Source organism: Diospyros lotus, chromosome 5, assembly GCF_014633365.1.
Source record: "Diospyros lotus cultivar Yz01 chromosome 5, ASM1463336v1, whole genome shotgun sequence".
NCBI classification, from domain to species: domain Eukaryota; kingdom Viridiplantae; phylum Streptophyta; class Magnoliopsida; order Ericales; family Ebenaceae; genus Diospyros; species Diospyros lotus.
In genome coordinates this window covers 13,613,973-13,628,029 of record NC_068342.1, presented here as the reverse complement: position 1 = coordinate 13,628,029, position 14,057 = coordinate 13,613,973, and the positions used below count along the sequence as shown (strand labels likewise).

The following is a 14,057-nucleotide window of genomic DNA, read 5'->3' as shown; positions in this document are numbered from 1 at the left end:
GTGTGTATAATTGAAATAACGAAACCTGTATGACTGTTTATTTCTGTTTCACTACTTTGGTGGTGGTTCTTTCTATTCTAGAACACAATATTGTTTGTACACAAAGTAGTAAGCGTTTCATTACATAGATCGTTGGTTCAACTGTTGCAAATACATTAATCATTCATGGAATAATCTTGAAATTTCCTACACTGTGAAGCCAAATAGAGAATGCCAAGTGTAATTTTAGCTACTATTGGCAATGACACCTCTTGAAACAATATATATACATACTAAATAGCAATAGCTGGACATTACCAAGAATAAAAATAATTTAAGACACAAAATTTTATAAAAGGGCCAACAAGAACCCAAACAAGTTCATAAGGAAAATTTTAAGAACTATCATGACATGGCAAAATCAAAATTAAAGTACTTGAGTATTCACAAATGCTAATATCAATTTAAAGGTTGTTACATAGGTAGTCACATAAATTCGCAAATTAAAATAAAATCTAAGTACTAGAGTCTTCATATCAATTTAAGGACCAGGATTTTCAGACAATATCTAGGCCACCAATATCTCTTTGTGTTCAGGATCCACCTGCATAAAAAAAAAAAGTCAATTATATTGTTGTTCTTACATATAGTCATACCATCTCGAACCCTCTCTTGAGTAGTTAATCATTCGATCTTCATAATCACTTCAAAAATTGATATCCTCCTATTATTTTCCTTAGATTCATGCTTGAAATAGGAAATCAGCTCCTTAATATTCCTACTAGTGCTCTCATAAACACGACCAAGCTTCTCCATAGTCCACTTCAATCATTGAATTAGCATGCCTCTCTCTCTTTTACCTTTTTTAGCATAATTTAACCCACTAACATGTCCCCCAATCTCTTTAGCACTATTGTCATTAGTGGATGTTTGTTGGGTTTCATCAACAAAGTCAAATAGTTCATCTTCTCCATACTTAGTTTCAATAACATCATATTTTATGTCCATTGCTTCCACAGCATTTGATGAATCCTTCGCATCAGCTCCATTGGCTACATCTTTCTTAAAGACTGGACCCAATACATCAAAATAAGGAAATGGCTTATTGTAAAGCCCTTTAGTAGAAGGATGCGCATGCAAAATAGAATTATTTTTAAAAATTATTTGATAAATGAATCTATATTGATGAAAAAAGAAGAAGAAATAAGTACAAATTTATTGCTATATTTTACCTTTATCTATTCTTTGTATATTTTTTTCTCAACCATAATCAATTTGTCTTTGTCATTCCAGCCAAATCCACTAGGACCCTTAGGCCCCATCATTTCACAAATTACATTATAATGCTTCTTTAATTGTTTAATCCTTGACCCAATATGAGGGTTAGCTTTTAAGGTACAATCATACATTTTCTCAAGCATCGATTCTTCTCCAAATGAGTAGCAAATTCAGACTTGAATCAATTGTTGCCCTTCTAAGATGGCCCAACTTCAACTAGACACTCAACAAGTATTGCATCATCTTTTGATGTCCACTGATGGTTAGTACATTTTATTATAGATTGACTATTCTTCACCATTTAGTGAAGGCATAGACAAAAAGACAACAACTAGATAATATAGGTAGAATCAAGCTAAATCACAAAAACATATTATTACATCATAATGAAAATGAAATATGAAGTTGTCATCATTACTACAAAATTAAGAAACCACTTAGAATTGTTAATTATTACAAACCAACATAATGAAACATGCAATTATGAATATTTAAAACATGTCTTCTCCAAGTGTTAAATATTTGTTGTGCAAGCTCATCTCTTCAATGTGTTCAAGCATCAGATGTCTTTACATGAGTTATCTTATCAGTTTTTAGAATATCTTTATTTTTTTTTTCATGTCAAATATACAATCTTTCAAAGGGTCAACTGCCATATCTCTTTTGATATAATTATAAAGCAAGCAACATGCAGTTATAATCCTGCATTGTGTTCTAACATGATAGAATGACTTAGTTCTTAAAATTCCCCTGCATTGTGTTCTAACATGATAGAATGACTTAGTTCTTAAAATTCCCCAACGTCCCTTTAACATCCCAAAACATCTTTCTATGATATTCCTAGCAAATGAGTGTTTCATGTTAAAAAATTCTTGTGGTGTTGTAAGTTGTGCCCCATGTCTCCACTTACTAAGATGATATATTTTCCCTCAATAAGGTGTAAGGAACTCTTCCCCATTCATGTAACCAGCATTACATAAGTAATAATAACCTAAAAAATAGTGACCAACACTTAGAAACCATATAAACAATTACAAAAATTTAACCAAAACAAACTTGGGGTTACTCTTAATCCATTCCTACAAGATATGACATCTCTAAATACCCTAGAATCAACGATTGATCCCTCCTAACTAGGTAAGACGTAAATAAATTACAAATTTTCAGAATAAACTCCTAACACATTTATTGCTATATCACTCTTCTTGGTTTGATATCTAGGCTTATCATTATGTAGGACATTTAATTTGATGTATGTTCCATCTAGAGCTCCTAGACAATTTTGTTAATTCTATAAAAAAAAAAATCACATAATCATTAGTTTTTATTTCTTGATTATTAAGTTAACATTACCTAAACTTATATGTATTTTTAATATTACCTTGAACCATTTCCATTGGTCATTAGTTGAATTTCCAAGGACTCTCTTAGATTGTTTGAGTAAAACTGTATGGCATCGTAACACTGTATGCAAAACCTTATTGAACTATTTACTTATTGTTTCACTAGACCTCATGAATTGTCTTTTAATTACTCTATAACTTCATGAGCCAAAATGTGCAGAAAAATTGCAACAAGCTCTTCTACACACGTGCCTAGTTGGTTCAAGCCTCCCAACAATTTTAAGTAACTCACACAATGATAAAAAGACCTCCTATCCATCTTTGTATTTTCAATACAAGATGTGTTATTGATATAAACAATTATATTAAAATTGGCATTCCTTATCATAGTCCCACTAGGACAATCTCAACCCTCTTGTAAAATTAACTAATAATAAAGCACATCAAGAATATAGTCAATTGCTTCAAACACTTAAAATACATAATAAGTACAATGATGAGTCTGTACTTCATTCCATGGTGCAACGTTGCCATAATCTAACATAAAAAAAGAAAAGAAAAACATGAGCATACTCCAAGTGATAGTAGAATTATCAAATGTAACTACTATATTTGATAGTGTACATACTCCATAATCTAACCTTTCAATTCATTCAGTATATAAATAATTATCAAATATACCAATCCAAGGCCAATCTAAGTTGCACTCTAGATATTTATACTCCAAGTGATAGTAGAATTATAGTTATCACTAGGTGAAAAACGACTACCATAAAAAACTGAGAGATATGTGAAGATAAAATTTGTAGATATTTATTAGTTTTAAAATTATTAAATCTTACATATTGAACTATGAAACTACAAAATTAAATAACCTGTGAACCATTTTGTGATAGTTTAACAACTCTTTACTTATTTCATTTCACAATGCACATCACTGGACAAATAAATGTGAATATTTCTTTGATACGACATATAGTAAATAATAGATAGAATATAGAATATGTAGAAGGTATGGCCTTGAAACAATTCCCCCCCCCCCCCCCAAAAAAAAAAAAAAAAAAAAACCTCAATTTTATGAATTATCTCCTATTTCATATACAATTCTATTATCATTTTCTTTTTCATATTCCCACTTTCTATTTGGCCACACTTGAGTAGTTAATCAAAATAAAGATGGTGCATGACTTTTTTAAAAGTTTATATATATATTTGGTCTAGATAATGTGCCTGGAGAGGAAAAATAAATAATTACAAGTTAGAAAAAGAGAAGAAATGAGGTCCTATGCTTTAGAAATCTATGAGAAAAAGTTCTCAAGGCATTTGACCGTTGATTGCATTTGCCCCCTTGTGGCAGTGATAGCTTATGCATGTGGGCCAAAGTTTTGTTGGCAAGCTTTTTGATAAGCAAATCCTTGTAGTTAGTTTTGAGTCCATATATTGTAGAATCCAATTCAAATGGCCTTTTTCATCTCGGTATACAGAGGCGATTGGGGGAAAAACAACACTTTTGGCTAGAATATTACAAACTTAATTAAGTAATATATAGTTGTAGTAAATTTGTGTTGTGTACCCAAGTCGATCCGCCTGTAACAGGCTCTAGATCCAGCTCCTAATCTGAATCCAGGCCCAAATCCATAATCAGATCTATAATTGTTTTGTGTAGCTGCAGAGGGAACAACTGTTGATTGCAATTGAATCCCATTTCCTCAATTCAAGGTGGAAGTGGGTATGTGAATACATTATAGTAATATATTCTTGGTATATACAGAAAATGAGATGATACAGAAAACTGTTACAGAAAATGGGTTTGATTTTGCTGTAGAAACTCTCAAACTATTCAAGCAAGTCTCTGCGTGTGTGTGAGGCATTTAGGGTGTGAAAACAAATAACTTCTATTGTGATTTCGTTTAATATCAGTAAGTCAACCAATCAATCTTACTTTCATTGTGTAAACCAGATAAGTCTGGTTTCATTTTATGAATAATTTGATTTCATTTTTTCTAACATTAGTATCAGAGCTTGTTTGGTTCTTTTTTGGTTGAAAGTAGTGTATGTGTTTGTGTTGAATGATGCATATACATAATACATACATGCACACAATGGTCTTTTGTGTATATACATTGAATAGATGTATTAATATACACACAAAAATGCATATTTTCTTTTTATACAAAATTTTTTGTTGTTTGTATGTATATACAAAATCCTAGAAAAGAAATATCAGAGATGATAATGGTCATTTCCAAGGCCAGAAGAAGTCGACGTTGGCCATCTTCTTCGTGAGGATGATCGTCGTTGCGATTGTCTTTGCCGCATCCAGTCACTTCTCTGTTGATTGCAATGACTGTTGACTGCTTGTCTCTTTTCGTTTTCTTTGTGCAACTTTATGACTGCAAATGGCAGAGACATCGACGAAGATGACTAGATGCGTTGCTAGTGGTCGCAGTAGTGTAATGAGCAAGAAATTGAACTTGCACAAAAAATTGGTTTATTTGCTTTTGAGTTTTCAGTCATTCTCAAATAGTATTTTGCCCGTTTGAAATTGAAATAGGTTTAGTTTGGAGATTTCTGTTGTTGAAAGATTGACTTTTGCATTGAGTTGTCAAATGAATTTTTACTTGCGCATAAGGGTTTATTAGTTGTCTAAAAAGTGAACTTTCAATTTAAGACCATGTTGGGTAGCCACTTAAATTGAATTGAAGTGTAAAGTAAATTGCAATTGAAATCTACAGAGATGGATCAGGGTCTAGATTCGGATTAGGAGTTGGATTCGGAGTCTGTTTTGGGTGGATTGACCCGGGTACACAATTCGGATTTACTACATCTTTCACTCGCACATAATGGATTCACATATCTATATACTCTTATTTCTTTGTAAGTTCCATACAAACAGATAGGTCGTGCGACCAACATACTCTTTTCTTCGAGAGCTCATTGCTATACAACTGTTAGGTATATATAGCAACTCTATTATTTAAGTAGAGTCTGTATACTATATCTTAGAACTATCAAGTTACATTTATTCACATTTAGATTTTAATTTGATTCATCACTTGTTCAATAAAATTTGCATTTACAATTATAATTCAACGAATGATTATAATTGGTCGACATGTGAATACATCCAAACGTGACATTTCAATTTTAATTACAATTTACTTTGCACTTTAATTTCAATTTAAGTGGCTGCCAAACATGGTCTTAAATTGAAAGTTCACTTTTTAGACAACCAATAAACCTTTTCTATGCAAGTACAAATTCATTTGATAACTCAATGCAGAAGTCAATCTTTCAACTACAAAAATCTTGAAACTAAACCCATTTCAATTTCAAACTGCAAAATATTATTTGAGATCAGTTGAAAACTCAAAAGCAAAGAAACCCATTTTTTTGCGTAAGTTCAATTTCTTGCTCATTGCACTACCACCAGCCACTAGCAATGCATCTGGTCATCTCCGTTGCTGTCTTTGTCATTTGCAACCACGAAGCCGCGTGGAGAAAACGAAGAGAGACAAGCGGTCGGTAGCCATTGCAGTCTCTTTTTTTTTTTTTTTTTTTTTTGTAAACAAGAAAATATATAAACAAACCACGCCAAAGCGTCTACAATCGAAGGTCAAGGCATACCCCGGACCATCAGAAAAAACACAAACACCCAAATACAAATGCTCTCTGATTCAGCCCAATAGAATATATACAAAATAAAAACACTAACTAGACGGCATTCGTAGGCAACAAAACAAACAAGAGAACCAACAAGATCCAACATAAGACTACAAGGAGTTGACAAAGCAGAGCAAGAAACGCTGAAAATGACATAAAACAATTATTAAGAAGCTCAAAAGATAAAGGAAAAATCGGTCACGAGCAACCCACAGTAGACCCGAACTAATCAATGGAAAATAGAGGACTGGTTAGTTGGGAGCCGCCAAAAATGGTGCAAAGCACTACTCCGAAGAGATGGATGGAAGCGAATGGTGGCCAAACGAGCCCATATAACACACTAAACCTGACACCAACTGTGACGCAGACCTCTCTTCATCACAGAAGCATTTGTTGTTACACTTTCTCCAAATAAAGTACACCAATGCATGAAGAGTCACTTGGTTAGTCACTTGCCAATGATCCTTCCTTCTCCATCTGGCCACTGCCCAAGACGCACCAGTCTCCCTGACGATGCTAGGGCCAACTGAATTTCTTTGATCTACGGAGGCACTGTAACACCTGATGGGAAAATGGGCAATCGAAGAACAAGTGGCTGTGTTTCTTTGCCTCCGCCTTGCAAATGAAACATCTATTTGGAAAAGACAAGTACAAATTAATACGATCAATAGTAGACAATCTTTCCTGAACTGCCAACCAAAAAATGAACATATGGGCTGAAATACTATATTGGGACCAAACCAGACGATGCCATGGAACGCAACGACCATTGTAGTCACTGGAGAAGTGGCTGGATGCGGAGAAGACGGTCACAACGGCAATCATCCTCACGAAGAAGAAGACCGACGCAGACATCGACTTCCTTCAGCCTTGGAAAAATATCACTGTGTATATGTATGTATATGTATATGCATCATTCAACACAAACACATACATTGATTTAAACCAGAAAACAACCAAACAAGCTTTGATACCAATGTTAGAAAAAATGAAATCAAATGATTCATAAAATGAAATCAGACTCACTTGGTTTACACATCAGAAGTAAAATCGATTGGTTGAGTTACTAGTATTAAATGAAATCGCGATGGAAATTGTTTGTTTTCACAGCCTAAATGGTTTACATGCACACATAGACTTTTTTTTTTTTTTTTGGAATAGTTTGAGAGTTTTTACAACAAAATCAGACCCATATTCTGTAGTAGTTTTCTACATCATCTCATTTTCTATATATATCAGGAATATATATACTATAATGAATCCACTTGCCCACTTCCACCATGAATGGAGAAAATAGGATTCAACTACAATTGACAATTGTTCCTTCTGCAACTGCACATAGCGGTTGTAGATTCGATTATGGATTCGGGTCTGGATCAGGATTAGGAGCTGGATTCAGAGTCCGTTATGGGCAGATCCACTCAGGTACACAACCCGAATTTACTACAACAACTATATATTACTTAATTAACTTTGTAATATTCTAGCCAAAAGTGTTGCTTTTCTCCAATTGCCCTCTGTATATCTAGATGAAAAGGGACTTCTAAATTAGATTTTACAATCTCTTGACTCAGAACTAGCCACAAGGGACTAGCTTATCAAAAAGCTTGCCAACAAAACTTTGGCCCACATGCATAAGTCGCCACTACCACAAGGGGGCAAATGTAATCAATGGTCAAATGCCTTGAGAACTTCTTCTCATAGATCTTTAGAGCATAGGATCTCATTTCTTCTTCTCTTTTTTGACTTGTAATTATTTATTTTTACTTTTCAAGGACATTGTCTAAACCAAAAAAGAAAAACAAAATATAAACTTTTAAAAAAGCTATGCGCTATCTTTATTTTGATTAACTACTCAAATGTGGCCAAATAGAAAGTGGGAATATGAAAAAGAAAATAATAATAGAATTGCATATGAAATAGGAGATAATTCAAAAAATTGGTTTTTTTGTTTTTTTTTTTTTGGGGGGGGGGGGAGGGGAGTTGTTTCAAGGCCATACCTTTTACATATTTTACATTTTATCTATTTCTTGTTACATGTTGTATCAAAGAAATATTCACATTTGTTTGTCCAATGATGTGCATTGTGCAATGAAATAAGTGAGAGTTGCTAAACTATCACAAAATGGTTCATAGGTTATTTAATTTTGTGGTTTCATAGTTTAGTATGTAAGATTCAATCATTTTAATACTAATAAATATCTACAAATTTTGTATTCACGTATCTCTCAATTTTTTTTGGTGGTCATGTTTTGAAATTCATAAATTATTCTAAATTGGTTATGGCACATTGGTTTTCACCTTTTGATTATTATAATTCTGCTATCACTTGGGAGTATGAATATCTAGGGTGCAACTTAGATTAGTCATGGATTAGTATATTTGATAATTATTTATATACTGAATAAATTGAAAGGTTCTAAATGTACGTTTGGAGTGTTTGAATCAATTGACTATATTCTTGATGAATATATGTGCTTTATTATTAGTTGATTTTGCAAGGAAGAGAACTAAGAGGAGGGTAACATTGGGATTGTCATAGTAGGGCTATGATAAGGAATGTCAATTTTAATATAATTGTTTATATTAATAACACATCTTGTATTAAAAATAAAAGGATGGATAGCAGGTCTTTTTATGCATTGTGTGAATTACTTAGAATTGTTGTGAGGCTTGAACCAACTAGGCACAAGTGTGTAGAAGAGTTTGTTGCAATTTTTCTACACATTTTGGCTCATGATGTTGAAAATAGAGTAATTAAAAGACAATTTATGAGGTTTGATGAAATAATAAGTAGACAATTCAATAAGGTTTTGCAGTAGTGTTACGATGCTATATAGCTTTACTCTTAACAACCTAAGGCAGTCTTTGAAAATTCAACTGATGACCGATGGAAATGGTTCATGGTAACATTAAATATACATATAAGTTTAGGTAATGATAATTTATTAATCAAGAAATAAAAATTAATGATTTTGTGATTTTGTTTTTTTTTAATGGAATTAATAGAAAATTGTTTAGGAGTTCTAGATGGAACATACATCAAGTTAAATGTCTTACATGATTATAGCCTATATCACAGACCAGGAAGGGTGATATAACAACAAATGTGTTAGGAGTTTGTTTTCAAGATTTATAATTTATTTACGTCTTGCCTGGTTAGGAGGGATCAATCGCTGATTTTAGGGTACTCAGAGATGCTATATCTGGTAGGAATGAATTAAGGGTTCAGATTCCAAAAGGTACTTCAATTTATTTGTGGTAACCCCAAGTTTGTTTTGATTAATTTTTTTTAATTGTTTATATTGTTTTTAAGTGTTGGTCGTTATTTTTGAGGTTACTATTACTTATGTGATGCTGGTTACATAAATGAGAAAAGGGTTTCTTGCACCTTATAGAGGGCAAAGATATCATCTTAGTGAGTGGAGACATAAGGTGCAACTTGCAATACCATATGAATTTTTTAACATGAAACACTCATTTGCTAGGAATGTCATAGAAAGATGTTTTGGGATATGTTAAGGGAACGTTGGAGAATTTTAAGAGCTAAGTCATTGTATCTTGTTAGAATAAAATGCAGGATTATAACTACATATTGCTTGCTTTATAATCATATCATAAGAGAGATGGCAGTTGACCATTTGGAAGATCGTATATTTGACATGGAAGAAAATAAAGATATTCTGAAAGCTGATAGGATAACTCATGTAGAGACATCTGATGTTTGGACATGTTGGAGGGATGAGCTTGAACAACAAATGTTTAACATTGGAGGAGATGTGTGTGAAATATTCATAATTACTTGTTTCATTTATGTTGGTTTGTAATAATTGACAATTTTAAGTGATTTCTTAATTATGTTGTAATGGTGACAATTTCATCTTTCATTTTCATTATGATATAATAATAATATGATTTTGCTTGTTTCTAGCTATGTTATCTAGTTGTTGTCTTTTTATCTGTGCCCCTTTCTTTATATATATTTAATTTTTTTTCCTTAATTAGATGGTGAACAATAGTTAATCCACAGTAAAACATACTAACCATCAGTGGACATCAGGAGATGATGCAATACTTGTTGAAGTTGGGCCATCTTGGAAGGGCGATTTTGGATTCAAGCTTGGATTTATTACTCATTCGGAGAAGATGATGTTTGAGAAAATGCTTGGTTATACCTTTAAAGCTAACCCTCATATTGGGTCAAGGATTAAGTAATTAAAGAAATACTATAATGCAACTTGTGAAATGATGGGGCCTAGGGGTTCTATTGGATTTGGGTGGAATGACAAAAACAAATTGATTGTGGTTTGAGAAAGAAATATACAAAGAATGGATAAAGGTAAAATATAACAATAAATTTGTACTTATTTCCTTTTTTTCATCAATATAGATTTATTCATCAAATAATTTTTAAAAATAATTCTATTTTGTGTACGCATATTTCTATTTCTTTACTTTGATGTATTGGGTTCAATTTTTGGCAATGATGTAGCTAATGGAGCTGATGTGGAGGATCCATTAGATGCTGTAGAAGCTATGAACAAAGAGGCTGATGTTATTGAAATTGAGTAGGGAGAACATGAATTTTTGGACTTTGTTGATGAAACTCAATAAACATTCACTAATGACAATAGTGCTAAAGAGGTTAGGGGACATGTTAATGGGTCAAATTATACTAAAAAAGGTTAAAAGAGAGAGAGGCACGATGATTCAATGATTGAAGTGGTATATGAGACTATGGAGAGGCTTAGTCGTGTTTATGAGAGCACTAATGGGAATATTAAAGGGCTGACTTCATGTTTTAAGCGTGAATTCAAGGGAAGTAATAGAAGAATGTTAATTTTTGAAGAGCTTATGAAGATTGAAGGATTGACTACTTAAGGAGAGGGTTTAAGCTAGTATGATTATATGTAAGGACAACAATATAACTAACTATATTATGCTGGTTGATCCTTAACACAAAGGGATATTGGTGGCCCAGATATTGATTGAAAATTATGGTCCTTAGTTTGATGTGAAGACTCTAGTACTTAGATTTTATTTTGGTTTGTGGATTTATGTGATTGCCTATGTAGTAATCTTTAAATTGATATTAGCACTTGTAAATACTCAAGTACTTTAGTTTTTGTTTTGTCATGTCACGATAGTTTTTTAAAATTTCTCTCAAGAACTTGTTTGGGTTTTTGTTGGCCCTTTTATAAAATTTCATGTCTTAAATTATTTTTATTCTTAGTAATGTCTAGCTATTGCTATTTGGTATGCATATATATTATTTCTGGAGATGCCATTGCCAATAGTAGCTCAAATTATATTTGACATTCTCCATTTGGCTTCCCAGTGTAAAAAGTTTCAAGATTATTTTATGCATGATTAATAAATTGGCAACAATTGAATCAACGATCTATATAATGTAATGTTTACTACTTCGTGTACAACAATACTATGTTCTACAATAGAAAGAACCACAAAAGTAGTGAAGCAGAAGTAGGCAATCATGCAGATTTCGTTGTTTCAATTATATCTACTACTTGCATTTTCACATATATTGATATTCCTGTATCTTAAGCTTTATTAGCAACATCAATTGAATGCTTTGTAAAAAATGACCTGTTTTGACGTCCTAAAAGGTTGAGTCCTAACATTTTATATACTAGAAAGAATATAATATAAAAAAATAATATGAATTCTTAGGAATGTTTTATTTAAACTAAATATAGGAGAGTAAAATTCCTAGAAAAAAATATATAATATTTCTGAGAATGTTTAAAGCTAATTAAATATAGAATTACATAAATATTAGGAATTAAAGATTTCAAGAACATTCTCAGAAATCATGAATCCCAATGATTTAAAAAAATTTCCTATACCAAACACCCCATTAATTCTTACATTTAAATTTATCTTATGTGCCTGATCTATTAAGGTTCCTTTACTATAGTTCCTAGTTATATATGGTTTGATATAAGCAATAGGGGGAAGAGTCATTGACCAGCTAATGATTGTAATTTTGAATTTGTATGAGAAAATATCCGTCCAAAGGCACCATGAGCCCAGGCAAGTAGCTACAATCAACATTTCTGAAGAAATATCTTGCTGAATTTGAATGAACTTCCACATGGTTCAACTGAATAATCTAAGTTATGATCTAAAACTCAAAAAGTGCAAATTAACTCGTGCTAAAATAACTTAGTTAATTATGCATCATCCATAATCAATGCCGACTCAAGGTATAGCCTATGCCTAGGGCCCTTGAAAAGGGAGGGGCCTCCAAAAATGAGAAGAGTAGGAGACCCAAGATGGGAGACGCCAAAGGAGACTAGTAGATGTTGGAGGAGACGCCAAAGAAAGAGAGAGAGAGAGGAGACATTGGAGATGTCAGAGAGAGGAGATGTTGGACAGTCGAAAGAGATGTAGGAATTGCAAAAGATGTAAATAGAGAGAAAGGAGACGTCAAAGAGAAAGAAAGGAGATGTCAAATGATGGTAGGAGATGTCAGCATTAGAGACTGGGGGACTTCTGGCGCCGGAGGTTTTTTTTTTCAAATTATCATCTAGTAATTTTAACTTTTTTACATAATAAAAGAAATCAAAATTATCTTTGTATATTTTAAATTATTCAAACCTTTTTTGAAGAGAAAAAATAACATGATCAATTAAATATGTAAAATAATTAATTCAAAAAGATTATTTAGTAGATAATTTTATCTCCATATTTTTATTCTTATCAAATTGTTTATTTCTTTTTATTGTACGTTTTTTTTCAAAACTTTGGTTCTATATTCATTTGCTCTGCAATCTCTTTAATAGAAATCATAAAAGATTTAAACTCATTTCCTTATAGTTTTTTAAAAAAAGAAATAAGATCTTTCAAGTGATTTATTGCAACAACAATGTCCATATTTTTAAATTGTAAATATTTTACTAATCGTATTAATAGCAAACAACACATTATACCAAATAATTTTGTCTAATAAAAATTCAAAATTTTGAATCTCATATGTAGCTAAAGAAATAGTCTCACCTTTTTGTTTTAGAATCCTCGCTAGCTTATGCTAATTGATATAGAGCATATCTTATTTGTGGAGCTTGAAATCTAATTGTTTTAGCATTTTCAATGACTTTCCCAATGTGTTTGTGATAATAGCTAAGTGTTAAATTAAAAATATGATCTTGTAAATTTTTTTTTCTTTTTGTAGAAGAAGAAAATAATGAGTATATGCATTGTGTGATTCCAAAAAATAACATAGTATTAGCACATGAATTAGCCATATCACAAAAAATTAAATTAGGATTATGACAACATGATGTATAAAATACTCTAAAATTTATATCTAATAATTATTTTTTGCACACTTTGTTGTTTACCTATCATATATTAGATGCATTATCTTATCCTTGCCCTCTTACATTATTTATATTAAGTCTAAAATTATTTATTTTAATATAAAAGACATACTTTCTATTTTTATTGGATTTGTTGAAATATCTATATATCTTAATATAAAAGACATATTAAGTATAATTAAAAAATATTTTAATTTTTTGATTTTTTTTCATGATGATATTTCTTATTTCTAATGTTAAAATATTTATCAACTCATTTTGTATATGAATTTCTCCGTTTTGAATTAGTCTAAAGTGTTCTTGCATTACTAGATCAAACTCAACAATCATTTCCATTAAGTTGAAAAACTTTTCATTATTATCTTGATAAATTTTCTCATTTATATCATCAAATGCCAAATTATTTTTAATTTTTTTTTACAATAACAATATTTTTTAATAGTACATTCTT

General features: G+C 31.5%; 1 protein-coding gene across 3 annotated transcripts in view; it reads left to right on the top strand.

Moving 5' to 3' along the window:
• LOC127802301 (uncharacterized) overlaps positions 1-14,057 on the top strand; it is a 36,696-nt gene that overhangs the window by 8,242 nt on the left and 14,397 nt on the right. The window contains exon 8 of one of the 3 annotated variants that reach the window (XM_052338020.1): positions 10,324-10,837. The exons of the other annotated variants lie outside the window; for them this stretch is intronic. Coding sequence (XP_052193980.1) covers positions 10,324-10,478 — 155 coding nt within the window. The 3' untranslated portion in view covers positions 10,479-10,837. Of the gene's footprint in view, positions 1-10,323; positions 10,838-14,057 lie in introns of those variants that run through there. 3 annotated transcript variants of the gene reach the window in all.